The 24,733-nt window shown below is 57.0% G+C and overlaps 1 protein-coding gene across 7 annotated transcripts in view; it reads right to left on the bottom strand.

The window, feature by feature from the left end:
* The window catches only part of FRMD8 (FERM domain containing 8), a 46,562-nt gene that overhangs the window by 12,784 nt on the left and 9,045 nt on the right, over window positions 1-24,733 (bottom strand). For 2 of the 7 annotated variants that reach the window (XM_070228884.1, XM_070228883.1), the window contains 10 exons: window positions 24,120-24,204; window positions 22,639-22,806; window positions 18,985-19,086; window positions 18,622-18,680; window positions 18,325-18,491; window positions 15,994-16,209; window positions 13,744-13,867; window positions 12,794-12,937; window positions 6,830-7,034; window positions 2,237-4,005 (listed from right to left, as the gene is read on the bottom strand). In XM_070228884.1, the coding sequence (XP_070084985.1) occupies window positions 3,887-4,005; window positions 6,830-7,034; window positions 12,794-12,937; window positions 13,744-13,867; window positions 15,994-16,209; window positions 18,325-18,491; window positions 18,622-18,680; window positions 18,985-19,086; window positions 22,639-22,806; window positions 24,120-24,204 (1,389 nt within the window). In that variant the 3' untranslated portion in view covers window positions 2,237-3,886. Of the gene's footprint in view, window positions 1-2,236; window positions 4,006-6,829; window positions 7,035-12,793; window positions 12,938-13,743; window positions 13,868-15,993; window positions 16,210-18,324; window positions 18,492-18,621; window positions 18,681-18,984; window positions 19,087-22,638; window positions 22,807-24,119; window positions 24,205-24,523; window positions 24,698-24,733 lie in introns of those variants that run through there. The other 5 variants (XM_070228882.1, XM_070228881.1, XM_023654434.2 and 2 more) reach the window with 4 other exon arrangements.

Genomic DNA, 24,733 nt, shown 5'->3' with positions numbered 1-24,733 from the left:
AAAGATTGGCAACAGATATTAGCTCAGGTGTCAATCAAAAAAATAATAATAAAGGAAAATAATTTTTTAAATCCTACTTTTTCAAATTTTACAAAACCATGGAACCCACTGCTGGGGTCTGAAGCCTGACCTTCATTCATTCCAAATGAGTCAGCCTCTGGGCCAGGGCATGTCTTGTGCAGAGGGTGGGGTGCGGGCCAGAGTTCACGTTGCTAACCACCCACTCAGCGCCTGGATTTGGGCTGGTGCCACCTCACGGAAATGTGTAAACTAGGGCCCGACCTCGGGGTGCCCGCGGGGGAGGCGGTGGGAAAACACCCCAGTGCGCCTGCGAGGAGGAGACCAGGAAGCCCACTCCGAGGGGACCTTCCAGCAGCCACCCTGCTGGCTGCGCAGAGCCGGGCTCCTCACCAGGATGTGGTTCCCAATTGGGCTCCCTCCTTGTCCCTCTTTGGCCATCTGATGGGTGCCTGGAATTAGGATCTTGGGCTTCAGGCCCTCAGAGAACCAAGAGGCATCCCCAGCACGCAGCCTCTCCCCCTTCCCTCTGCTGAGTTGCTCTACAGGCCACAAGGGGACGTTTCCAGGGGTCAGCTGGTCTCTGCTCAGCTGCACCTGGGGCACATGGCCATGGCCAGCATGCAGGCTGTGCAGTGGAGACTGGGCTCGGCCCAGGAGAATGGGGCTGGGGGCTGACACAGAGACGTGGTCGGGGCAGGTGGCGCCCTCTCCCGGTCTCCTGTGCTGGGATGACTGGGCACAGAGCACGAAGGCCCCCCTGGGGGAGAGCCTGCTGACGACCTAAACAGTTAGGGAGACACGTCGTGCACTTAGGGCCGTGAAACAACTGGAGAACTAGCAGTGGAGACCGGGCAGTGCTCCTGGGAGGAGGCCGGGGCAGAGTGAGCCACAGAAAAGGTTGGCCCGACAGGAAGCTCCTGGATGGTGCTGGGAGGGGGTCCCCAAGTCAGCCGCATAAGCAGGAAAAGGAAAGGAAATGGATTCTCCCTGGAGCCTCCAGAAGGAATGCAGCCCTGGCGACCCTTTGATCTGAGCCCAGTGGGACTCATTTCTGACCTCTGACCTCCAGAACTGTGAGATAATGGATGCGGGTCGTTTTAAGCCACTAAGCTTGTGGTCACCTGCTACAGTAGCTCTAGGAAACTACCACAGGTGGTGGAGGCAGACGGGGCCTGGGTAGGAGGAGCGGCTCTGGGTCTGCCCGGCCCCAGGCTGTGCCCCCTATCCTACCAGAGGGGGTGTCTCTGCCATCGGCAAGCCCTGGCCTCTCAGGTAGCCCCGTCCTTCCTCCCAGCTTTCCAGACACAGGACATTTAGAGACGATAGTAGCTTACACCCAATAGTCTACACCAGACACTAAGGCACCCCAACAACCCTGTGAGGTGGCTCCTATTATTATTCCCATCTTAAAGGTCAAGAAGTGGAGGCTCAAGGTCAGCGCCTCACATAAGTGGCCATGGTCATGGCATCATGCTTTCTCACCAGCAGAGGACCCCACAGGCACCACTCACTGTCACCGATGCCTGAGGAGACAGGCCCTAGTCCCAGGACGGTGCTGCTGTGGGGACACATGGCTTTCTCTTTCTAGCTCCGGAAACATTCACAGTGTGAACTCTAACCCCCAAATGGTGACGTGCTGCGTGGCTTCCTGCAGGGCCCACAGCGCTCCGGAGGTCAGGTCTGATGCTGTCTTGTCCCTGTCCTGTGCCCCAACCCCCAACAGGACCTGTGGGAAAGAAACTGCCTCCCGGCCGGGCCCAAGGCAAAAAGAGCCCCAGAGAACTGCCCAAACCTCCTGGTTTCTCTGGTCTCTCCCCTGGGGCACTGGCTTCCGGACTGTGCCCTGTGTTCCAGCCCCAGGTGTGAGAAGGAACCTGGACCCACCAGGTCTAACAGGCAGAGGGGGGTGTGGCTGAGGTTAGGGACAGGGACGAAGGTGCCACTGTTGGCTCCTTGTGCCCCTGCCTCCCTACAGAGCTCCTGTTTGTTCCCATTGTGAACTCCAAACCCCTCTTGGGCCTTCGTACCCTGGGAGTCCCTGACCGACCACCAGGACAGGAGAGCTTCACCCGGGTTCTCCATCAACGCTCAGCCGGGCGAGCCCGGAGGGCCGCATCCCTTGATGCAGAGTTAACAGCAACCGCGCAGCCTGTCATCAACTCCCAGGCTGTAATTAACACTCTTGTTACTTCACGTCATAAACCGCACCAAAGTCTGCTGGAAACTGATTTTATTATTAATAAATCACATGATATAAAAGAATGAGAATATTCAAAGGGCACTTAGTAAAATCCTGCTTTGTCCCAAAGGGCAGGCAGAAAAGGTTAAGGCACAATGGATGCTTAGAAAACAGGAGAAAGAGGCTGAAGAATAAAAACAAGTGATTTGTGTGTACACACAGACACCCCACATACAGGCTGCCATCAGCACATCGGATAAGAATTCACCTGGAATCAAAACAGTGAGTGGGAGGAGAGACCCAGAGGGCTGGGAGTGGACGGGCTGGGCAGCTAGCGATGTCGAGTGACACCAGGAGGGCAGACCAGAGGTCCTCTGGCTGCGACATTCCAAAAGGCCAGGGACACCTATTTATTATGACAAATAACAAAGTCCCTGCTGCTGGAAGACAAGCCCACCTCAAAACATCTGGAGTGTTCAAAAGTCACCAAAGGGAGGAGGTGAGTGGGCTCTGGCATCTGGAGACAAGAGGTTCTCGTTTCCTCTCCCACGGTTCTCCGCTGGGAGCGGGAGACAAAGCAAAGCCCTGTGCTGAGCCGGCGTTTCTTTCTGGGGGGAAAGCCCCAGGCGCGCCCGTGAGACCCACCACGGAGGAGCCCGCTCCTGGGCCAGCCACGACCCGTGCCACAGCAGCCTCCTACCTCATCCATACTCTCATGGTGGGACTGCCCCAGGCATGGGTGGCCCCAGGGTCAGGCCAGATGGAAACCACAGCGCTGTCTCTGGGGGAAAGCCAGCAGCTCTGTGACGGCGGGCATTCTCTTGAATTGCCCCAGAGTTCACAGGCTTCACGGGACCAAAGCAGATGAGAAAAAAACAAAACTAAAACCTGACACCCAAGGAGGTTTGGGAGCTTCTGGAGGGTGGGTCTGGTGGGCTTGTTGGTCCATAGGACAGCCACCTCCCAGCACAGTGACGTCGCCAAAGGCTAGCAAAAAGGCACCTTCCTTCTGGTCAGTGTCTCCTGCCTGCAGGAGAGGCCTGAGTACGGGCACAGGGGAGCTGGGTCCTGCCTGGCTCCCTCCAGTTCCATCCAGCCAGGGAGGGTTGGGTGGGGGGCCCTGTCTTCTCTGTTCCTGCTGTAGTTCAATCCAGGGAAGCCCCCTGCCCGCCGCCACGGAGCATCGGCCCAGGCTGGCAGCATGGGGTGGAATACCAGCAGAAGGAATGCGGGGATGTAGTCACCCAAGTCCGGGGAAAAGACCAAAGACGCATGTGGGACCTGCAGGTCCCGAGCCCTATTCCTCAGCTACCTGCCATCAGAGCTGCCACCGGGCACTTCAGAGCAGGGGACAATGTCCCTTGAGGGGCACAGTGAGAGGGGCACAAAAGCATGTCCCTGGGTGGGAGGGGGCGAGCGGGGACTGATCAGATGGTCCTGAGACAGCAGTGGGGCCCGAAGTCCAGGGGAACGACAGGCAGGCTGCAGGAGGGTCCCTGCGGAAACCCCGGCCAGCTCTGTACAGCCCAGGCACCATCCCGGCCACAGAAGTCACTTGTCCATGCGCTGAGGAAGCCCTCCTCCCCAATGTGAGGGCCACAGGCTGGCCCTGCCCCTCAGGGAGGACAGCGCTGGGCCAGGTCCGGGGGGCTCGCTGTGCCCTCCTCCTGCCCGGCACTGCCGCCCTCAGCCCTGCTCCAGGCTGTCAGTGGGCTGCACCACGGTGTAGCTCCCCTGGCTCGTGGAGAGCTGCCGGCCGAAGAAGGACGTGGTGCGCTTCGGTTTCACCCGCTTGATCTTCTCGCCTATCAGGGAATAAGCAGAACGCGCTGAAGAGAGGGCTTCCCTGGCGAGGGGACCCAAGCCCCTGGGAGCCTGGGTTCCGGCTCCAGTGAGAGGTTCCTTCCGGAACCCGTGCAGACCAAGCTCCCCGCTTCACACCCGCCAACTTTCTGAGCCTCAGTCCCCCGACCCTAACTCCCACCAGTGACGTGGGTGGGCCGTGTGGTGTGGCCAGGCTTCCACATCAGAGGCAAATCGGGGTTTGATGCTAGCCGGTTGTGGCGTCTGAGGATCTTTGCTAAAATCTGTTCAGGAACAGACCAAAGAAACAAAATTCCTCAACCCAGATAACTGACTGAAGCTGAACCTCGGTAAGATCAGGAGAATATTCTTACAAGTTAAAATTTTCAAGCCAGGTGATCAAGGTCAATGTCAACGGTCATGAATCTTGTTGCTAACACATCTTTGATGGGGGGGGTGATGACGATGGCACTTTACCTCTGTGATCTTCCCCCAAAAAACCCAGAACCTCAGTCTAATCAGGAGAAAAACATCAGACAGATTCCAGTAACGGGGCATCCTATAACCTCCCCCAGCAGGACTCCCCCAGCTGTCAAGGTCATCCAACAAGGAGAGTCTGAGAGACTGTCACAGCCCAGAGGAGCCTTCAAGTCAGGACAACTAAATGTAGTGTGGTGTCCTGGATGGGCTTCTGGGACAGAAAAGCACATTAGGTTAAAACTAAGGACTTTAGTTAATAATACTGTATCAATATTGGTTCATTAATTATAACAAATCTACTTTTTTTTTTTTACATATTTATTCATTTATTAGGAAGACTGGCCCTGAGCTAACATCCATGCCCATCTTCCTCTACTTTATATGTGGGACGCCTGCCACAGCATGGCTTGACAAGCAGTAGGTCCGCACCTGGGATTTGAACTGGCAAATCCTGGGCCACCAAAGCGGAGCATACGAACTTAACCACTGTGCCACATGGCCAGCCCCACAAATCTACCACATTAATGTAAGGTGTTAATTTAAAAAAATCAAGCAACAAAAGAAAAACAGGCAACAAAAATGAATAGTATTCTTGGGGGCTGGCCCCGTGGCTGAGTTGTTAAGTTCATGCACTCTGCTTTGGCGGCCTGGGGTTCACCAGTTTGGGTCCTGGGCGCAGACCTATACACTGCTCATCAAGCCATGCTGTGGTGGCATCCCACACGGAAGAACTAGGAATGACTTACAACTAGGATATACAGCTACGTACTGGGGCTTTGAGGAGGAAAAAAAGGAAGATTGGCAACAGGTATTAGCTCAGAGCCAATCTTCCTCAAAAAAAAAAAAAAGAAAGAAAGAAAAGAACAGTAATCCATGAAGAAACTAGAAAGGATCAAGGACACAAAAATGGTCCACCTTCACTAGAATTCAACCACCAACTCAAACAAGTTCTCTCTCTCTCTCTCAGGACGTTAAGATCCACAGTGGGTACAGAAGGTGGATGTCATCTTCTCCTCTGCAAGGGGTACAAGTGGGTACACATTTTGACCCAGCAGCCCCATATCTAGGAATTTAACCCGAGGAGACGGTTCAGATTCCAAGTAAGGATTTAGCTACAGGTATGCTGTCTGTAGTAGCTGAGAACCGGAAATCACTATAATGTCCGACAAGAAGGGACTGGGTGTAAACAACCGTGTGCGCCAACCACATTGAGAAAGTCTACAACGGTGCCAACACCAATTCTGTTACAGAAAAGTTATTTTGCTTTTTCTGATTATAAACATGACATGCTTGTGGTAAAAGCCTGAAATGCTACAGAGAAGCACAAAGAGAAAAGGAAAAGTTACAGCAAGCGATCCCCACACTGGGACCCCTCCGTCGCTCCCCCCGCGGAGCAGTCTTGCATGGTGCCAACTTATTACCTGGTTCTTTCTACTCAGTATCATTTTGTCTACATCCACCATTTAAAGGTAGATATTTGTTATTGTGTTAAAAAAAAAACAAAACTTTTTTTTTTCTGCTTTATCTTCCGAACGCCCCCCCCCGCCCCACACACCCGCCGTACATAGTTGTATATCTTAGTTGCAGGTCATTCTAGTTGTGGGATGTGGGACGCCGCCTCAACGTGGCCTGATGAGCAGTGCCATGTTCGCACCCAGGATCCGAACCCTGGGCCGCCACAGCGGAGCATGTGAACTTAACCACTCGGCCACAGAGCCGGCCACCCAAAAAAAAGCTTTTTATTTTGCAATAAGTCTAGATTTATGGAAAAGTTGCAAAGGTAATAGAAAGAGTTCCTGCGTATCCTCATGATGTTTGCACCGTGTGTGACAATCAAGTACAGTACATTTGTGCACGCTGAGAAATGAACACAGTACGGTACTATTAACTAAACTACGGACTGGGGTTCACCAGTTCTTCCACAAAGGCCCGCTGGCTGTGCCGGGACCGGATCCGAGAGGCCACATTGCATTTAAGGTATCTTCGCCAGCTGCCCTGATTCCACAGCCGGGGTCCCACTGTTTCTGCACCCACACCTTTGATAACAGACATTGGGAGTTTCTAGTTTTTCCATCTGGACAATGCTGCAGTGAACATCTGTGGACGCAGCAGTGAGAAGGGAGCAAAGGGCTCCTAGCGCCAGGCCTGCAGTCCCGATCACAGAGCTCAGAAGATGTGACACTCAGCCCCCAGCCCGTCTCTCAGCCACGTCCTGCCGGCTGGAGGCTAACACACCGTGTCTGGAGTTGCTCTGTATCTCCCTACCCTCCGGAGCTCCCCCGGGGCATGCGTGTGCGCATGTAGACGTGTGTGCGCACATGTGTATACCACGTAGGGGTCACTCACCCTCCTCCACGTAGTCAATGGTGGAAAGATGCTGGATCCGGCTGCACACCACGCTGCCCTGCCTCCGCAGCTGGGGGCGCTGAGCAGGAGGTGGCAGGGAGCCGGGGGCCGCGGTGGGACCAGACACGCTCTCCTGGGTGGCGGCGGGCTCGGCGGTGTGGTTCAGCTCAATGCAGTACTCAATGAGGCTGCTCATCAGTTCAGCCTGGAGAGGAGAGAGGGGCCAGGGGAGGCCTGGAGGGTGGGCCACGGCCCACGCCCACTTCCTGTACCCCTGCAGAGCCAGATGAACCTCTGGTGGGGAAGGCAGATGAGGAAACAAACACGTTTATACAAGGGAGGTGGCAGGTGCTCTGTGGGCCAGGGGCAAGGGAAACGGCCCATCTGGGTGGCTTCAGAGGTCAGTCCTGGTGGAGGAGTAGGGGTCCCAGGTCTAGGGGGTGGGGTGGGAAAGAAAGAGCATTCTAGTCAGAAGGCACAGCCCAGAAGGCTGACCGCAGTGGGCTGGAGTGGTCAGGCCAGGCAGGGAAAGAAGCACGGCTGCTACAGGGAGGACAAGGAAGGGAGGAAGAAGGTCCGGGCAGGGCTTCCTGGGCTGAAGGAACCGCATGTGTGTTGGTCGAGAGAAGAACCTGCAAGCCCACAAAGAGGGTGGTGGTGAGGTCACGGGGGGTAGGGGGAGGTAGGGGTGGCTCCCTCTGCAAGCATTCTTCCAAAGTGATGCCTTCTCAACAAATTTTAAGCGTGATGCATGTTGACAAAAAAGGTGAAGTGATCAGATATCAGTGGGCACAGTCTGGGCACCATCTGACCGGGACGCCAGGGGCTGACAGATTCACAGAGAGCTGTCAGTGGGTGGCGTCCCTTAGTCAGGCAACACATATTTATCGACTGCCCACCTGTGCCAGCTGCTGCTGTAGGCAATGGGATGCAGTGGGGCCCGAGGCGGACAGAATGCCTGCCAAGAAGAGAACCCACGGCGGGGAGTGGGGTCAGAGGCTCAGGAGGTGGCCCCAGGGCAATGGGGGGATGGCCCCTGAGCGATGGAGATGGCAAGGGAGATGTGGCAGGTGTTTGCCCACCCACACTGCAGCCCGAGGCCTCTCTGAAGCAACACAACGCCCCTGGGGAGGGGGAGATGCACAGGGAACTGTGCCCAGCCCAGAAGGAAGAGCCAGCATCCGGTCTCCACACCGCCCCCTTTCCTCACTGGGGGAGCTCCACCAAGCTGGGAGGGGGCTGATGAGCAGGCGGGCAGCCAGGGGGTGAGGGTCCTGAGCTGTGAGCACCAGAGGGAAGCCCTCTAAATTCCTCTAACGCCGTGTGATGCTTTTGAGGTTCAGGGAGCTTGCAGTTAAAACTTAGCTGCATTCAACAAAACTAAATATCCACTCAAGGGGCCGAACCCCGGCGGAGCGGTTAAGTTCACGCACTCCACTTCAGCAGCCCAGGCTTTTGCCAGTTTGGATCCTGGGCGCAGACCTAGCACCACTCATCAGGCTGTGCTGAGGTGGCATCCCACACAGCAGAGCCAGAAGGACCTACAGCTAGAATACACAACTATGTGCTGGCGAGAAGGGAATGGGATTTGGAGAGAAGGGGAAAAAAAATCCATTCACGATAAAACTCAGCAACCAGAAGAGAAGGGAACTTCCCCAACCTGATGAAGGGCGTCTACAAAACCCCCCAGCTAAGACTACACTTATTTAGAGCAAGACTAAACGCCGTCTGCTCGAGGGCAGGAGCAAGTCAAGGGCATCCGCTCGCACCAGGCAACACTGTACTGTACCGGAGGGCTGAGCGACTGCTGGCAGGCCAGGCGAACGAGAGGCACACGGACCAGAAGTCCGAGGACAGCTGTCCCCAGACTGCATAACTGTCTACTGAGCAAACCCCAAAGAATCTGCAAAAAGCTCCTAGAGCTAGTGCGTGAGTTTAACAAGGGAGCAGGATATAAGGGTCACAAAACCAACTGTATTTCTATAGACCACAACGAACAACCGGACACTGAAATTAAAAGCAGTGCCATCTATGGTAGCAGCAAAAAGAGAAGGAAGGAAAAAAAAAGAAAAATACTTAGGGACAAATGTAATAAAAGATGAACAAGATTTGTATGCTGAAAACTATAAAATATTAGTGAAAGAAATCAAAGACAGGGGCCGGCCTGGTGGCGCAGTGGTTAAGTTCACATGTTCCGCTTTGGCGGCCCGGGGTTCACCAGTTTGGATCCCGGGTGTGGACATGGCACCGCTTGGCAAGCCATGCTGTGGTAGGTATCTCACATATAAAGTAGAGGAAGATGGGCACAGATGTTAGCTCAGGGCCAGTCTTCCTCAGCAAAAAGAGGAGGATTGGCAGCAGATGTTAGTTCAGGGCTAATCTTCCTAAAAAAGATATATATATATATATATACACACATACATATATACATATAAATCAAAGACAAACAAATGGAGGTATACAAGTAAGTGGACTAGAAGTCTTAAAAACATCTCTTCAAAAGACAGCGTTAAGAAAAGAAAAAGTCAATTCCGAGCCTAAAAGAAAACATTTGCAAAACACGTACCTGATAAAGGACTGGTATGCAGACCATAGAATGAACCCTCAGAACTCAGTAAGAAAACAAATAAGCCAGTAAAAAATGGACAAATGATTTGAACAGACATTCCATCAAAGAAGATATATGGGTAGCAAATAAGCACGTGGAAAAAAGATCAAAATCAGTAATCATTAGGAAAATGCAAAGTAAAACCACAATGAGGGCCAGCCCGGTGGCGTAGTGGTTAAGTTCACGTGCTCCGCTTCGGCGGCCTGGGGTTCGCCAGTTGGGATCCTGGGCGTGGACCCAGCATAGCTCATCAAGCCATGCTGAGGCGGCGTCCCACACAGCACAACCTGAAAGCCCTACAGCTAGGGTATACAACTATGTGCTGGGGCTTTGGGGAGAAAAAAAAAAGAGGAAGATTGGCAACAGATGTTAGCTCAGGGCCAATCTTCCTCACCAAAAAGGATACCTTTAACTAACTAGCTAACTAACTAAATAAATAAAACAAACCACAATGACATATCACGACTGTACGATTATCAGAATGGCAAACAGACAGCAACGGACAATACCAAGTGCTGAGCAAGGACACAGAGCAACCGGAACTCTCAGACCTGGCTGGTGGGAATGCAAAATGGTAAAAAAGCCACTGTGGAAAACAGCTTGGTAGTGTCTAATAAAGCCGATCATACAATCCAGCAGTCCCACACCTAGGTATTTACACAAGAGAAATGAACGCATATGGCCACACAAAAGCCAGTACATGAGTGTTTACAGCAGCTTTATTCTCAAAAGCCCCAAACTGGAAACAACCCAAACATCCTTCAGTGAGTGAAGAGCTAACCTGTGGTACACCCACACAACGGAAGACCCTTCCAGAGTAAAAAGGAATGAACTGACGATACAACACGCGACTCAGACAACTCTCAAGAGCCTGAAGCTTAGTGGAAGAAGCCAGTCTCAAAAGGCTGCACACAGAATATACACTGCAGGGTTGGACCACAATGTGTTTCTCTGTCACCAGTGATGGACATTTGTGTTGTTTCCAATTCTTTGGTTATTACAAATGAAGCTGCTATGAAAATTTGAGCACAAGTCTTGGTGTGGACATATGTCTTCGTTTCTCTTGGGTAAATATGTAGGAGTTGTATGATAAGTGTATTTATATGACATCCTGGAGAAAGCAAAACTTTAGAGATAGCTAAGAGGAGGTGTCAAATAGGTGAAGAGATGAGTCTGAAATCAGAAGAGAGATGTAGGGACCGGTCCCGTGGCCGAGTGGTTAAGTTCACACGCTCCGCTTTGGCGGCCCAGGGTTTCACTAGTTCAGATCCTGGGTGCGGACATGGCACCGCTTATCAGACCATGCTGAGGCGGCGTCCCACACAGCACAACCAGAGGCATTCACAGCTAGAATATACAACTATGTACCGGGGGCTTTGGGGAGAAGAAGAAAAAAAAAAAGATTGGCAACAGTTGTTAGCTCAGGTGCCAATCTTTAAAAAAAAAAAAAAGAAAGAAATATGTACAAGACAAGAAAAGACAATCCCAAAGAAAAATTGCCCAAAAACTTCAACAAACAGGATATCCAGATGGCAAATAAATACACAAAAGGTACTCAACCTCATTAGCTGGGGGGAAATGCCGACTAAAACTATACAGACGTTTGAAGGCTGGTGGAAATAATGCCAATGAAAAAGGGCAAAGGATGTGGGCAGACATTTCACCTCTGGGAAGATACATGGATAGCACATAAGCCGCTCCACCCCTTGACTGCGGTGGTGGTGGTTACGAGGGTGTGTAAACATGTCAAAACTCACTTTTAAAATGGGTACATTTTCTGGTAAATTATACCTCAGTGAAATTGACTAAAAAATAAAGGAAAGAAACATAAGGAGCTATCGCTACTCACTCACCAGCGTGGCTAAAATGGAAGATGCTAGCAAACCAACTGGTGGAGAGGATATGTAGCCACGAGCACTCATTTGCTGCTGGTGCGTGCAAACGGCGAGGGCTTCGGGAACCCGTGTCTACTAAAGCTGAGCAAGCGCCTGCCCGTGCCCCGGCCATTCCGCCCCTGGGTGTGCACCCACACGTGCGCACAGAGGAGCTGCAAAGCAACGGTCAGAGCAGCGCTGTTTGCAACAGTCCCAAACTGCAAAGCCGAGTGCCCTTCAGCAATAGGATGGAAGAGTGACGCCTGGCAAATTCAGGCGCTGGAACACCAGAGAGCGTGGTGCGAGATGGAACCGCTGCTGCCAGCGGCAAGGATGGAGCTCAAGAAGTGGACGCCGAGTGGGGGAAACCAGACAGCAAGGCCATGCGGTGGGGACCCACCGCTCTAAGGTTCAAGCATGCACAGGGTGACTCTTGGGGGGCAGGACTGGGAGGGGGCTTGAGGGGTCTCCTGGGGTCCTGGTTCTATTTGTTAATCTAAAAGCTGTTACATGGGTTTGTTTGGGGAAAATTTGTTGAGCTATGCATTTAGGATGTGGGAACTTTTCTGTACATGTAATTCAATAAACATTTACTTAGAAAAGAGGCCCAGACTAGTGATATCAAAGTTATGAAGTCATCAGCATAAAGGTGAGGAGAGCTGAGTATTCAAAGTCGTGAGAGGGAAAAGCTCATGGACGCAGGGCAGGGAGACTCCCTCGAGAGAGGCCCGGGAAAGAGGGCCAGCAAGGGAAATTGGGGAGAGGCCTGGAGGTTGGAGGGGCCGCCACAGGGCACGGGAGGGGCGTTTCCAGGAGCGTGTGGTCAGGCTGAGTTGGGACGGAGGGCGCTGGGCATTGGGGCTTGGAGCTCGGGGAGTGCAGGGGTGGAGGCTGGCTGCGAAGGGGCGAGGTGTAGAGAGAGCAGAGAGAAGTGTGGCTGTGGGGGGCCTAGAGACCCGAGATGGTGGCAGGAGGGGACGTGTGCTTTGGGAGATGGGAGTCTCTGGAGCGTGTCTATGAGCTGAGAGAGGAGAGGAGCCAGGAACTGTCCTTCAAGGGCCGGGTCGGAGGGAGGCCTGGCCTGACCAGGGCGGGAGGAGAAGGGGCGGGGTGGAGGCTGCAGTGGGATCAGGTGCTGGACCAAGGGAGGGGGGACAAAGGCACGTTAACCCTTCCATGCCTGCTCCTCCTCTGAGAGCACGGATCACAGGGGCCTGGAGGACGGGCAGCCAGTCCGGGCTGCCCGCACAGCACCAGGAGCCCACCACGAGCAGCTCTCTGACTGCGGCTGCCACCGCCCTGATGTGGTGTCTCCAGACCAGGCCTTCCCGACTCGCCAGGGTGGCTCCTGGTCAGCAGAGGTCAGCTGCCCTGGTCAGCAGCCCTCTCACCTCCTTGCCAGCCAGCCTGGAGCCTCCATCGGTCTGGGACCCTCTGAGCCCAGCCTCCCCGACCCCTGGCGTGGGCCACACCCACCACTACCTGCTTGGAGTAGATCTTCAGGAGCTTGTTGACCGGCGTGCCTTCATTGTCCCCGTCGAACTCCAGCCACAGGGCGGACTCCTCCTCCTCAGGGGAGGTGTGGTCCCATGACAGCTCCTGGAAGTGCAGGCCCAGCAGGACGTGCTGGCCAGCGGGAGATGCAGAGTTTGGACTCCCTGGGCAGAGGCCTGATCCCCAATCCCATCTCGCTCGGTTGCCACCAGGAGGAGACACCTGGCTAGGCTATTTACCTCTAAGTTTGTGTGTGAGTTTCTCTATCCAAAGGGGGCTGTGGTCCAGGGAGGCCGAGAACCCCTAACCCACAGCACTTCTCGTCAGCGGGTCAAGCCCCTGACCGCTGGGCCGGTCACATGGGGTAAGAAGCAGGTGGGGAGAAGAGCTTTTCCGTGAGATCAGTTGGGCAGCATCTCACCAGGAGGCTCAGCTGGGCCCGGGATGTTGGGGCACAGATGCCCAGGAGGGGTTGAGGTCCCTCTCTGGGGACAACCAGAAGTCATCCAGAAGTTTTCTGCTGGTCTAGGAGGGACTCCTGCCCAGATGCAGGAGGCTGCCCCACAGGGTGGGCTGCTGACATCAACCTCTACAGGGGCAGCCCAGAGACAGCCCAGAAGGGCTCCCAGTCGTGGGGCTTTTCTGGAAAACCACCAGCTAGTCTCCACCAGGCCCTGCCAGATTCCCTCCACTCAGAGGCGCTAATCCTAGCTGCGGCCTCCCCCTACCCTGGCCATCCCCCTGCCTAGCACACTGGGCAGAGAAGCTGGTCCAGAGCAGTCCCAGGGAAGCCCCCAGGATGACAGTGGCCACCCACGCTGCCCTGCCCCCAGGCCAACCAGAGGCCCAGGGGAACCCGGAAGGCCTGCGTAAGGACCCCACTCCCTTCCTCTCCACTGAGGCCCCCCCAGGTCCCACCCTGGAGGAGCCGGAGGTACCTTCTCCCTGCTGTCGATGACATGCACGCCCTCCAGACTGATGGCTACGGCCACTGGCTTTCGCCCGCCCCGGTGTAAAAAGCTCTGGGCTGGCTTGTCAACTTCACCATGGAAGAAGGCACACCTGGGGAGAGGAGGTGGCGTCAGCCCGTGCCCTCCAGCGAGTGCTCCGGCCAGGCCCTGTCCCAGGCAGCTGAGAGGCTGAAGCTGTTCGGGTGACTGAGGTTAAACAGAAACCCATCCCAGACGAGGAAGAAACTGAGTGGGGACGAGAGAGAGGCTTCGTGGAGGTGGTGGCATCTGAGCTTGTCGTGCAGGACAAGAGCGTTTCAACAGGTGGGAGGGGGAATGGGGTGGCACAGAGAAGGGCAGGCGCCACAGGCAGAGGGAAGAGCATGAATGGGGTGTCGGACAGAGCAAGTTACATGCAGGGACCGCCAGGAGCCCAAGGACTCGGGGCTCCAGGGGTTGGGGCTGAGGCTTCTGGAGGTGGCCAGGCCACATCAGGGCTGGGAGAGCCCCGCTGCCCATTGCCCGCCAGGCCAAGACCCTTCAGCAGCGAGAGGGTCAAGGCTGCCCCTGCTTGGGGCCCAAGAGGGCGTGGGGGCTGCCCAAGGAAGCAGCTCCAGGGCTCAATACTGAGACGGCGAAAGGGATGCAGTGGCCTTAGGACGCCAACCCACTGAGCTGCCACCCTCTCCCTCCTGCCCCATCATGTCCTCTCCCACTCCTGCGGCTGCCCTGACCTCTCCCGGCTTGCACTTGGCTAAGCCAGAGGCCTTGTGAAAGCCCAGCAGTGACTGCCTGCCCCTGCGCAGCGTGACAGGCCTGGAGACCAGCGCCTGCGACCTCAATTCCCGAGAGCAGCCCCACTCCTGTCCCTGCGCCTGGACTTCTACAGGCTCCATGATGGCTGGGACTGGATTCCTGTGTCCCCAAGGAAACTGATGGAACCAGAAGAGCAGTCACTGGCCCATCCTCATCTCAATTTATCCCTCTTGACTGGATCGTCCCTATAGCACGGGCACCTTCTGCCCAACGGAAAGCAAACACCTTTGTCCCCACCACATCCACAACTGCTCCTCCACCTTGACTCCCTCTCCCCACGCAGCTCCTCGAAAGAGTGGGTTGCACTCACTGTCTCAGTCCTTTTCTCGCTCTCCTCCACCCACGGCCACCTTCACAGTGCTGGAGCCAAGGTCAACCATCAGCCACACACGACATGTTGAGCTTGACCTCGAGCACAGCATGGGACGCTGCGTCATTCCTCCTCAACATCTCCCTTCGCTTGGCTGACACAGACCCTCCCGCCTTGCTCTGGGGTCCTTCTCCCGCCTGGTCCACACTCGCCTCCTTGGCCATCTCCTGGGGCTCCCGGTTTCAAACTCCATCCACGTGCTGAAGACACCAATTACCGCCCGACTCTGGACCCAGAAACCCAAATGCGCACTCGGAATCACCACCCAGGTATCTGGCAAGTACCCCAAAATCAACACATCCAAAACCAAGCCCCCGACCTTCCCTGCCAGCTCCACCCGGCGTGGTCTCATCTCAGCTGATGACAACGCCATCCTCCAGCTGCTCGGGCCAGAAGCCTGGAGTCCTCCCTGCCCCTCTCATTCACCTCTTCCACTGCACATCCATCCAGCAAATTCTGCTGACTCTGCCCCCAGCGTCTCCGGAATCTGACCACGTCTCACCTCCTATGTCATCACCACCTGGCCTGAGCCACACTGCCCCTTTGGAGTATTGTCACACCATCCTCACTGGTCACCAGGCTGCTGCCCCCACCCACCTGTCTCCCTCTCCCCTACAACGATGGCTTTACCAGACAGGGATTACAGTCTCTTTGCTCACTGAGGTGTCACCAGCACCTACAGTGCAGGCACATAGTAGGTACACAAGGGCTGTGGGCTGGACGCTGACTGCGTGAATGAGAGAGCTGGCTGCGGGGAAGGTCAGCAGGTCCAATGACCAAGTGACTGGGGCAGATGAAGGAGAGGACCTGCCCGGGGTGTCCTGGCCTGTGACAGGAGGAAGCAGAGGACAAGTGTCCAGCTTGGGACCCGTGGGGCCTGAGGTGCTGACATTACGACACACCTCGTGACAGAGCTCAGCTGGGGCAGAGTTGGGCTCACTGGCTGCCTGTCCTAGCAAAGGCCAAGAGAGACTGCTGGGCTGTCAGGGGAAAGGGATGGAGGAGACCCAGGGCTGTGGCTGCCATGACGACGACACGAGGGAGCGGCTCACCCGTAGAAGGGCAGCTCGTGGCACTTGAGGAGGTAGGCACGGTAGTGGGTGCTCAGGGAGGCCTCGTGCTCGCCGACTACTTCCTGCACCCTGCGGTAGGCATTCAGCAGGCCCTGCTCGCCTGTCCCAGCCTTGGTCCCCCGGCCCCGGAGCGCAGCGAAGAGCCCGTGGCCCCGCTTACAGAGGTGGGCAGGGAGGAAGGAGTCCAGCTTCTCCCTGTGGAGGAAGGAAGATGGGCGCTCAGCATGAGAGGCCCCAAGGTTGGGAGCTGGCCAGAGCCACCGAGGTCCTGGGGGTGCGGCCACGCTCACAGGGGAGGGGAGGGGAGGTGAAGTGTGGACATGGCCCGCCAGGGACCCCACTGCCCACGTTCCCAGCGGCATGCTTGGCTGATGAGAGGCCTGAAGGAAACGTCGGGAGACAGAGATAAGAGTGGAAACCAGGCCCAGCCCGGGACCAGACTGGCAGGAGGGCTTCAGAGCAACGTCTGTGTCACTGAGTCGGGAAGGTTTGGTTTCTGAACCAGTGGAATTTCACAACCAAAAACTGGGACAAGTGAGCTAGAGCTATGCATGTTTTGTTCTGCCAAATAAAGATGTAAAGAAAACACAACCTCCACGCCATCAGCACAGGTTCATGAAAGCAAGGGCATCTTCCACCCCCCACACACAAACTAGGAAAGCACCTTGGTGGAACCGCAGTTTCCCCATCGCGGGCAGCGCAGTGATCCTGCAGGCCGAGCACTGGCCGTTCCAGGTGAACTGCAGTTGGACACTCAGTCTTTGCACAGTGAGCACCCTCTCTGAGCCTCAGTTTCCCCATGTATAAAATAAGGACACTAATCCCAACTCATGTGGAAGGGCTGGCATGTGCCTGGCCATGCACCTGGCATCAAACAAGTTGAGGTTGTCATTTTCACTGAAGAGAGGAGGGGTCCCTGCTGGGCTTCTGGAAGACCAAACACTGCATGTCATGGGGAAGGGCAACGGCCCAGCGGGAAGGCTGACACGAGGAAGGAACCTGTGCTAGCCTGGAGGGGAGCAACTGTAGAGTGGCATGAGGACGGGTGTCCAGAGGCTGCCCATCCCCCTTAGGGCTACTGTTGGCATTTTCATCATTTGTCCCCCTACATCCCTTCTCCCAGCAACAGCTCTCACTTCTCATTTGGAAATCCAGCCTTCCCCACTTTGAGCTCATGGCGGGCCCCAAGGGAGGAGCTTGGCCTCAGCCAATCAGGGCCCTGGTCACTGTGTCTCCTTTGGGTGGACCTGGGACCCAGCCATCCAGTCATCAAAGTGAGTCTGAGGGCTCTGGTCATATAAGGAAAGAGGCCTCTCCTTGCCAATGTGCAACTGCTGCGGCCACCTGGCCACTGCGAGGCAAGAGCCTACCTGAGTACAACCTAGTCCACAGAGGACACACCAGTGGGTGAGGAGAGCAAGGACAGGGGTCCGGAGGCCCTGCACCTCAACCACCCCGGACCTGTCCATTACTCGAGTTGACAAGGTCCCTCAATCCAAACAGTTGGACCTGGTTTGCTGTCACCTGCAATAGGAAGAGACATGCCCATCACGAGGGCCAGCATCCCCAAGGCCACCTGTCTCAAGCAGGCTCAGCTGAGAGCCCTCAGGCTCCACTGGGCCAGGGGCAGTCCCCACTGGGCCCCAGCGGTTAGTCACCAGGCACAGGGCCCTGTCTCTGCACGTCCTCTCCCCTGGGGTCTAGAAAAAGGCTGGGCTGAAAGTTCATTTTCTTTGGAATTATATCTAAACCTCAGGGTCATCGTCTACAGAGGTGAGAGCCCAGCCTGGTCTGTTTCTGGGGCAGACTGAATCCTCGTGACCCAGAGCCCTGCCAATTCACACAGCAAAGAGCCCGGTTTCTCTTTCTTGAGGGAGGGGCCGGAAGCGCAGAGCCGGGATGCTGGAGTGTCTAGAGAATGAGCGTCATTCTGGAGTCTGGGACTAAGCTGCACTGTCACCGGTGACTGGGGGTGAGGATTTGGTCAGTCCCCAGCTATGACCCCAAAAGAACAAGCCCAACTCCCTTCTGACCTCAGACGGAGGCTGGGCTCCACCCTCACGCACATCCGGGGCTCCTCTCACAGATGTCACTTCACCAAGTTTTCTGCTGCCCAGGCCCTCAGCCCACAGCAGATGAGGAAAAGGAGGCTCAGAGAGGCAGAATGACTCACCCAAGGTCACACAGTGTCCACCAGCCCTGAGGCTGAGGCCTCTGGACTCCAGGACCTTGCAAGACCACTTGTAAGCAGCATTCCAGGGCAACTCTCCCCCTCACTGTGCCCCTGCGTCAGCTCACACTGGCCCTCACCTCAGGGTGCAGGCAGCGGGCAGGCCAGGCTGGTAGGGCCCGAGCTGCACACGGCACACCAGGGCGCCCAGGGCCTCGCAGTCCTCGAGGTCACACGGGTACCGAGCAGCCAGCACGTTGCCCTTGGCCTCCTCATAGAGCAGCCGAAGGACGTCCTCGTCGTGGATCTGCGGGCCGGGGTGGCAGGGAAGGCCGCTCAGCTGGGCCGCAGCACCAGTGTCCAGGGGTCTGGGGACAAGGGGAGGCTGGACACAGGGCCCCAGACTGGGCGGGACTGCCTGGGGCTCGCCACCTCACCTGGAGCTCCCGCCGCCTTGGGAAAAACACGTTCCTTCGGAACTGCAGGGCAGGCTCATCTGGGGAGAGAGGCTGGGATCGCTGCCTGGCCGCCTCGCTCAGCCAGCCAGCCCTCTCCCGACTGGCCCAGTCCCCAGTCCCCACCCCTCACCCACCACGACTGAGAAAGCCCGAGGGCTGTCCAGAGAGGGGGCTGCGCGGCTTGTCTCCATGTGCTCGCTGTCCCCCCGGCCCTCCCTCTCCCGGGTTCCCCTCAGGGATCCCTCGCTCCCCTGCCAGGAGCGGCTGACTGAGCCTGGGGGACAGCTCCTCCCTGGGCCCAGGGGACCCCCGAGACAGGCACACGCAGGCGGCAGCACTGACCCATGGCCACGTCGTCGTCCGGGGCGTCGGTGAAGCGCAGCAGCAGTTCTGGCCACTGGCGGCCCAGCTTGTAGGGCTGGTGCTTGGGCTTCAGCTGCACCTCTGCAGGGAGGGAGGGCAAGCGGCCCATGCGGCCTCTGACCAGCGCCACTGCCGCCCACCAATGACGACAGCGGCAGCCACGGCCAATGCTAACTGAGCAGGCACTAAGCGTCCAAAACCATTTCAGGTGGTTTTCGTGCATTTGCCCTGCAACAATCCTATCCTCATTTCACCCATAGGAAAAAATGAGGCTCAGAGAGATCAAGCTGCTTGTCCAAAGTTACACAGCAAGTGAGAGGGGTCAGACTCCAGGCACAGCCAGCCTCTGACTGTTCCTTATAGCGCCCAGGGTGGGCTGGAGCTGAGAGGCTGTGGCAGACAGGTGCTGGGGGGACCGTGGTGCCATTAGGAAGCAGAGCCCGAAGCTGGTAACTGAGAGCCAAAGCCCGAGGGGCTGCTCTCTCCTGCTCCTGCTGGAGCCTGGGCCTCCCCATCGCCAGCCCCAACGCCCACCCAGCATCTCCCCTGGGAGCTCTAGCTGACCCTCCATCCTGCAAGCTCCTTGCCTCCATGGCCCACAGGCAGCATGCCATCCAGCGCCCGCTTCATTGCCTTCTCTCACTCCGTCTCCTACTCTGCTCCTGCCACTCGCACCTTCGTCAATTGCTTGAACATTCCCAGCTTGTTTGTGCATGGAGCCTTTGCACTTGCTGTTCCTCGTGCCTCAGACACCCTTCCCTCAGATCCTCACATGGCTGGCTGTCATGGGTGTCAGTTCAAACGTCACCTTCCCTGGACCCTTAACTAAGGCAGCCTCTCCTCATCACCTGTCACACCAATCGCACCCTCATGTGATTGCCTTTACAGCATTTATCACTAGCTGACATTGCCTCACCATCCAGGAGCAGCTCTGTCCTGTTCACTGCTGTGCCCCTGACCTGTCGCGACCCTCACCATGGATCCGCAGAACGACTGAATGTACCCCTCAACTCCGGGCTGTCAGCCAGCCCCAGGACTCAAGTCCCCAGGCCAGGAATGACAACTGTTTTCATCTCACACACCAGCGCCCACGGTTGGTCTGAGAGGTCGGAGGCCATTTCCAAGTCCATCTGGTGATGAATGAGGATGGCTGCCGGAGCCGGGGAGGAAGCGCAGGAGGGGGAAGGGCCATATGCATGCCATGTACCAGCTACCACTGCCTTCTGACCCTTCTTTCCCCTTTACCCCTTCCGTCCTCCCATCAGAGGGCCAGACACCTTGTCCCGCCAGCCTGATGCCAAGGGTCCTGGCCTCTGCTCTTTGGGTTTCCATCTGGACCCTAATCTTAACCCAAAACGGCAGCCACAGCCTCCACATTGGCCGCCCTCCCTGCCTACAGCCTCTTCCATCCAACCCCATGTTCAGTTTCTTCACACTCCTTTCTTCTCCCGTCACTTCTCTGATCCTGATTTCCCAGCGGCCCTCATTTCCAACCTACATCCTTGGCCACAGCCATGTGTCGCCACCCCTGCCTCACCACTCGCCAGGAGGGGAACGTGCCATTTGCAGGCTCTTTCCATCTGGATGTTCACAGGACACCAGAGCTAGGAGGGCATCCACTTTACAGGTGGGAAACTGAAGCCCAAAGACAGTGCCCGCTCGCGGCCACCAGAAGGAGCGGCTAAACCAGGACCAGAGTTCCACCTGCCCAGCCTCCTGCACACGCTCTGACCTGGGAGGTCCCTGAGCACAGGGATCCCTTCAGTCCTGTTCCATGTTTATCCCCAGCGTCCAGATCGCTGCCCAGCATGAGGGGGGCTCTGCACACACTTGTGAGATGAACCAGGTAACTGACTAGTGGGGACCCCTGACACCCTGTGGGGGAGGTGGATGCGGGACAAGGGTGCCCATCCTTCCGCCTACGGCCCAGCCCTGACCAGCCTTAAACCCTGAGCCCCAGCAGCTCAGAGGACTCCCATTATCAGAAGTGTGTGGTCCCACACACATCCAGATGGGGCCTTCCTGCCTGGAGGCTGTCACCCAAACAAGACTGGCAGTCCCTGGAGCCGTGTTCCATGCAGAGTGACAATGGCATTGAGAAGGTCAAACCCTCCCAAACATCAGCTTGAAGGGCGGCTCCAGCGATGGCACCCCCTCCCTGCCTCACAGCCCTGGGGCATCTGTCACTGGTGCACCCACTCTGGGGGGGTGAGGGGCAAGCGTTCTGAGGGTCCAAATCAAAGCTGAAGTGGCCTTTCAGCCTTTCTGAACCCAGCCTGGGAACAAAGTGGGCACTGACTGGAGGGGGTGGGGCCCCAGGGTGACCCAGCAAGCCACACAGGCAGTCCATTCACCTTCTCCTGAGGGGGGAGCAGGAATGTGAGGAGGAGGGAGTGGGGGCAGAGGAAGTGGGAGGAGGCCGCAGACTGCCTGCTGGAGGGACCAGGAGCCTGAGGCAGCACACGGGACACCACCCCCAGCTTTCCAAAGACACAGGCCAAAGGGGCCACGGCCCCAAGCAACGGCCGAGAGGGTGAAGGAGGGGCAGCTGAGCTCGGGGGAGCGGCCGGAGGAGACTGGTCAGCAGGAAGAGGGTGGGCGAGAGCAGCAGCTGGGCAGGAAGCTCCAACTGGCCAGTGGGGGTGGGGGACAGGCGCTCCCTCTCCCACCAAGCCAGCTGGTATCCTCCTCCCAGGGGGGAGCACAAGCCCCAGGGGCCCTGGGAGAGGACAGAACCACTAGGGGCCCCAGGCACCCGTCGTCCTCTTCTTGCCCCTGTTCCTCTGTAAGGCAGGAAAACATCTAAGCTCCGAAAACATGTTTGGTCTTGGCACCAACTGGAGCATCCTCTCCCCGGCCCCCTTCCTGTCCAAGTAGCAGGCTAGAAACCCTATTCAGAGGCCTCAGGGAGCTCCCACCCTCCGCCTCCCCCAGGCCTGAAAGTCTGGAGAACCATGGCCCCGACTCCCACCCCATCCCCGCCTTGGGATCTCAGCCCAAAAGGCAGGACACAGTGGTCCCTGGGCCAGAAACCAGAGAAGTCGGGTTCCCACGTGTCCTGCTCTCCCTACCCTCAGGAAAAGCCTCCTCCTCAGGGGTGGCTGCTTCCTGGGTCTGGTCCCCTCTTCCTCCCTGTCCCCAAAGAGCAGGATGCAGTTCAAAGAGGCCCGCTGGGGGGCCAGCCAGCTTCCCTTCTGACCTCGGTCCTGCCGCTCACTGGTCCCACCACTCTGAACCTCAGCCTCTTCATCTACAAGACAAGGCTGAGCCGCGGGCATCAGGTGAAAGTCTGCTCTCCAAAGGCCAGCTCAGGTTGTGGCACAGACCATGTGCTCAGTGAACACAGACCCCTTCCCTCCCTGCCCCCCAGTCCTGCTCCTCCTGATGACGCACCTGGGTCCAGGACCACTGAGCCTGAGGGGCAGGCTTGGGCCTCCTCTGCCACCAGCAGAAAGAAGGGGCAGAGGAGCCGGGCATTGTCTCAGGGCTCTGGGTCCTGAAAGTGGTGCACGGCTCCAGGACACACACAAATCCCATCTTCTCCTGATGCAGAGCGGCCAGAGGTTCTGGAAGCTGCCCCCTCCCTGCCCAGTGGTCAGCGCCTTTCCAACCCTCCCACCTGCCAAGCCTTACCCAGCAGAGGGGAGACAAGCCAGAGCGCGAAGGCCTCCAGGGCGATGTCCGGGAGCTGCAGGACCTCACGGACAGCACGGTGCAGCTCGTGGGCACTGAGCGAGGGCAGGTTCTCCACGGCCAGGGGCACCACCGTGTCATCCGCCAGGTACACCAGCACGTCAGCTGCTGCAATGGAGGCAGGCGGGGTCAGCTGGGCCCACCGCCCAGGCACAAGCCTACTAACAGGCACCTTCCACCCTCCACCGGGGCTGGAGCCCCCACCCTACACCCCTTGGGGTGACCAAGGCTACAACTCCAGAGGGAGAGTCCTGGTGTCCCCAAAGGACCCTGTGAAGAGTGCAGTCTGTTAGGACTTACTCAAGACCCTCAAACCACGCAGAAACCCAGCAACTCTGGCCCCACCCTAACCCCTACCAGCCTGGGACCGGGGAGGGCTAGTGACCCACTGTCCTTAGCCAAGTCGCTGCCTCTCTCTGGCCCAAGCTAAGATGGAACCAGGATTCCTAGAGTCCTCCCAGGGCAAAGCAAGTTCCAGGCCTCAGCTTCCTGAGGACTTTTCAAGGCTCAGGACTCAGTACCATGGCCTTTCAGGACAGTCTTAAACCGGCCAGGAGAAGTACAATCCAAAATGCTGAGCGATCCCTTGTGACCGCCTGTGGGATTCCTATTTGGAGCCCAGAGGCAAAGGGAGACCCTTGGAAGAGCAGCCAGATTCAATCCCCTGGAACTGTGGGTGCCGTGAAAGGGCACTGAGCTGGGAGGCCAGGACGCTCGGGTTCCGATCCTGGCCTGGCCTCCCGCTTGTTGGCTGACTTCGGCAAGTCAGTATGTCAATTGCCTCATCTGTAGATTATCACTAAGACTCCTCCCCTCAAAGAATGGCTGTGAACCAAATGAGGAGAAGCCTGTGAAAGGCAACGGTGGGGTTTATCACTAACACAAGTGAGGGCGCTTTTCAGATGTCCAGTCTGTTCTGCTCTCACAGCTACTTTCTTGAGAGATCACAAAATAATCTCCAGGAGGCTGAGATTCAGACCCACTTTTCAAGTAGGGAAAACTGAGGCATGGAAGGCTCCAGTACCCTGTGACTTAACCTGCCTAGGGCCCAATTTCCTTCCCATAAGATGAAGATAATGATCCTTGCTTTCAAAAGGCTGTTTGTGAGAAAGTAAACAAAGAAAGGGAGTGTGTCACTTTTCATTCATGAGATTCTATCTGAATTTCAGCTACGTGAGACACGCTCATTTTACAAATGAGGACAGAGAGATTCAAGAAGAGTCCCCAACTTGGTCAGCGCCTAATGACAAAACCTAGGTCCTCTGAATGACTTCTGTCACTTTTTCACGCTTCAACATACCTTACTTGTTAATGAATACAGAAAATTCTTTTCGGTGAAAGAGATGACAAGCCAGGGCCACTTCCCCAGGGCTGGGGCCCCAGGAGAGTATGGCGAGGAGGAGATGGGGACAAGGACCCACCTCGGGCTCCCACGGAGGACACACTGCTTCGATGGGACCGCTCAGCGGGGCCAGGTTGCCCGGCATTGCCTTCCGTGCCGTCCATCTGCAGAGGGAGAGAAAGAGCAGTGACTTGGGGTCTGGGGATGCGAGGTTGGGGAGCCCCTCAGCTCTCACTCAGGGAGGGAGGGGTCCTAGACTGATCTGCGAAGGTGAACCACGGTGCCCGGGGGCACTAGTGTGCAGACTAGGGAGGTGGGGGTGGGAGTGGGGGTGACAGCCGACTAGAGGTCAGGGCTGACAGGAGGGGTCAGGGCCGCGGTGGTCAGGAGCGGGGTCGGAGCTCGGCTTGCCGGGATGCAGGCAGGGCAGGGCGCACCCCCGGCCGGGGCGGGAGCCCGGGCAGGGCACCATCGCGCTCTCACCTCGCAGAGACGCAGAGCCCGCTGCCTCAGCCCGGGCTTCTGCCCTGACTGCGACCCCTCACTCCCGCCCCGCCGCCCCCTGGCTCCCGCCCGGACTCCAGCTCCCGGGGCTGCGACGCGGAAGCTGGGGCGGAGGAAGCGCTGCGCGCACGGCCCCGCCTCCCCGGCCCGCGGGAACCAATCGGAGCGCGGCGCCGCCGCGCACGCGCC

The sequence above is a fragment of the Equus caballus genome, chromosome 12, assembly GCF_041296265.1.
Source record: "Equus caballus isolate H_3958 breed thoroughbred chromosome 12, TB-T2T, whole genome shotgun sequence".
Lineage (NCBI taxonomy): Eukaryota > Metazoa > Chordata > Mammalia > Perissodactyla > Equidae > Equus > Equus caballus.
Note: the sequence above shows the minus strand (reverse complement) of the source record. Positions and strands in the feature narration are given on the sequence as shown.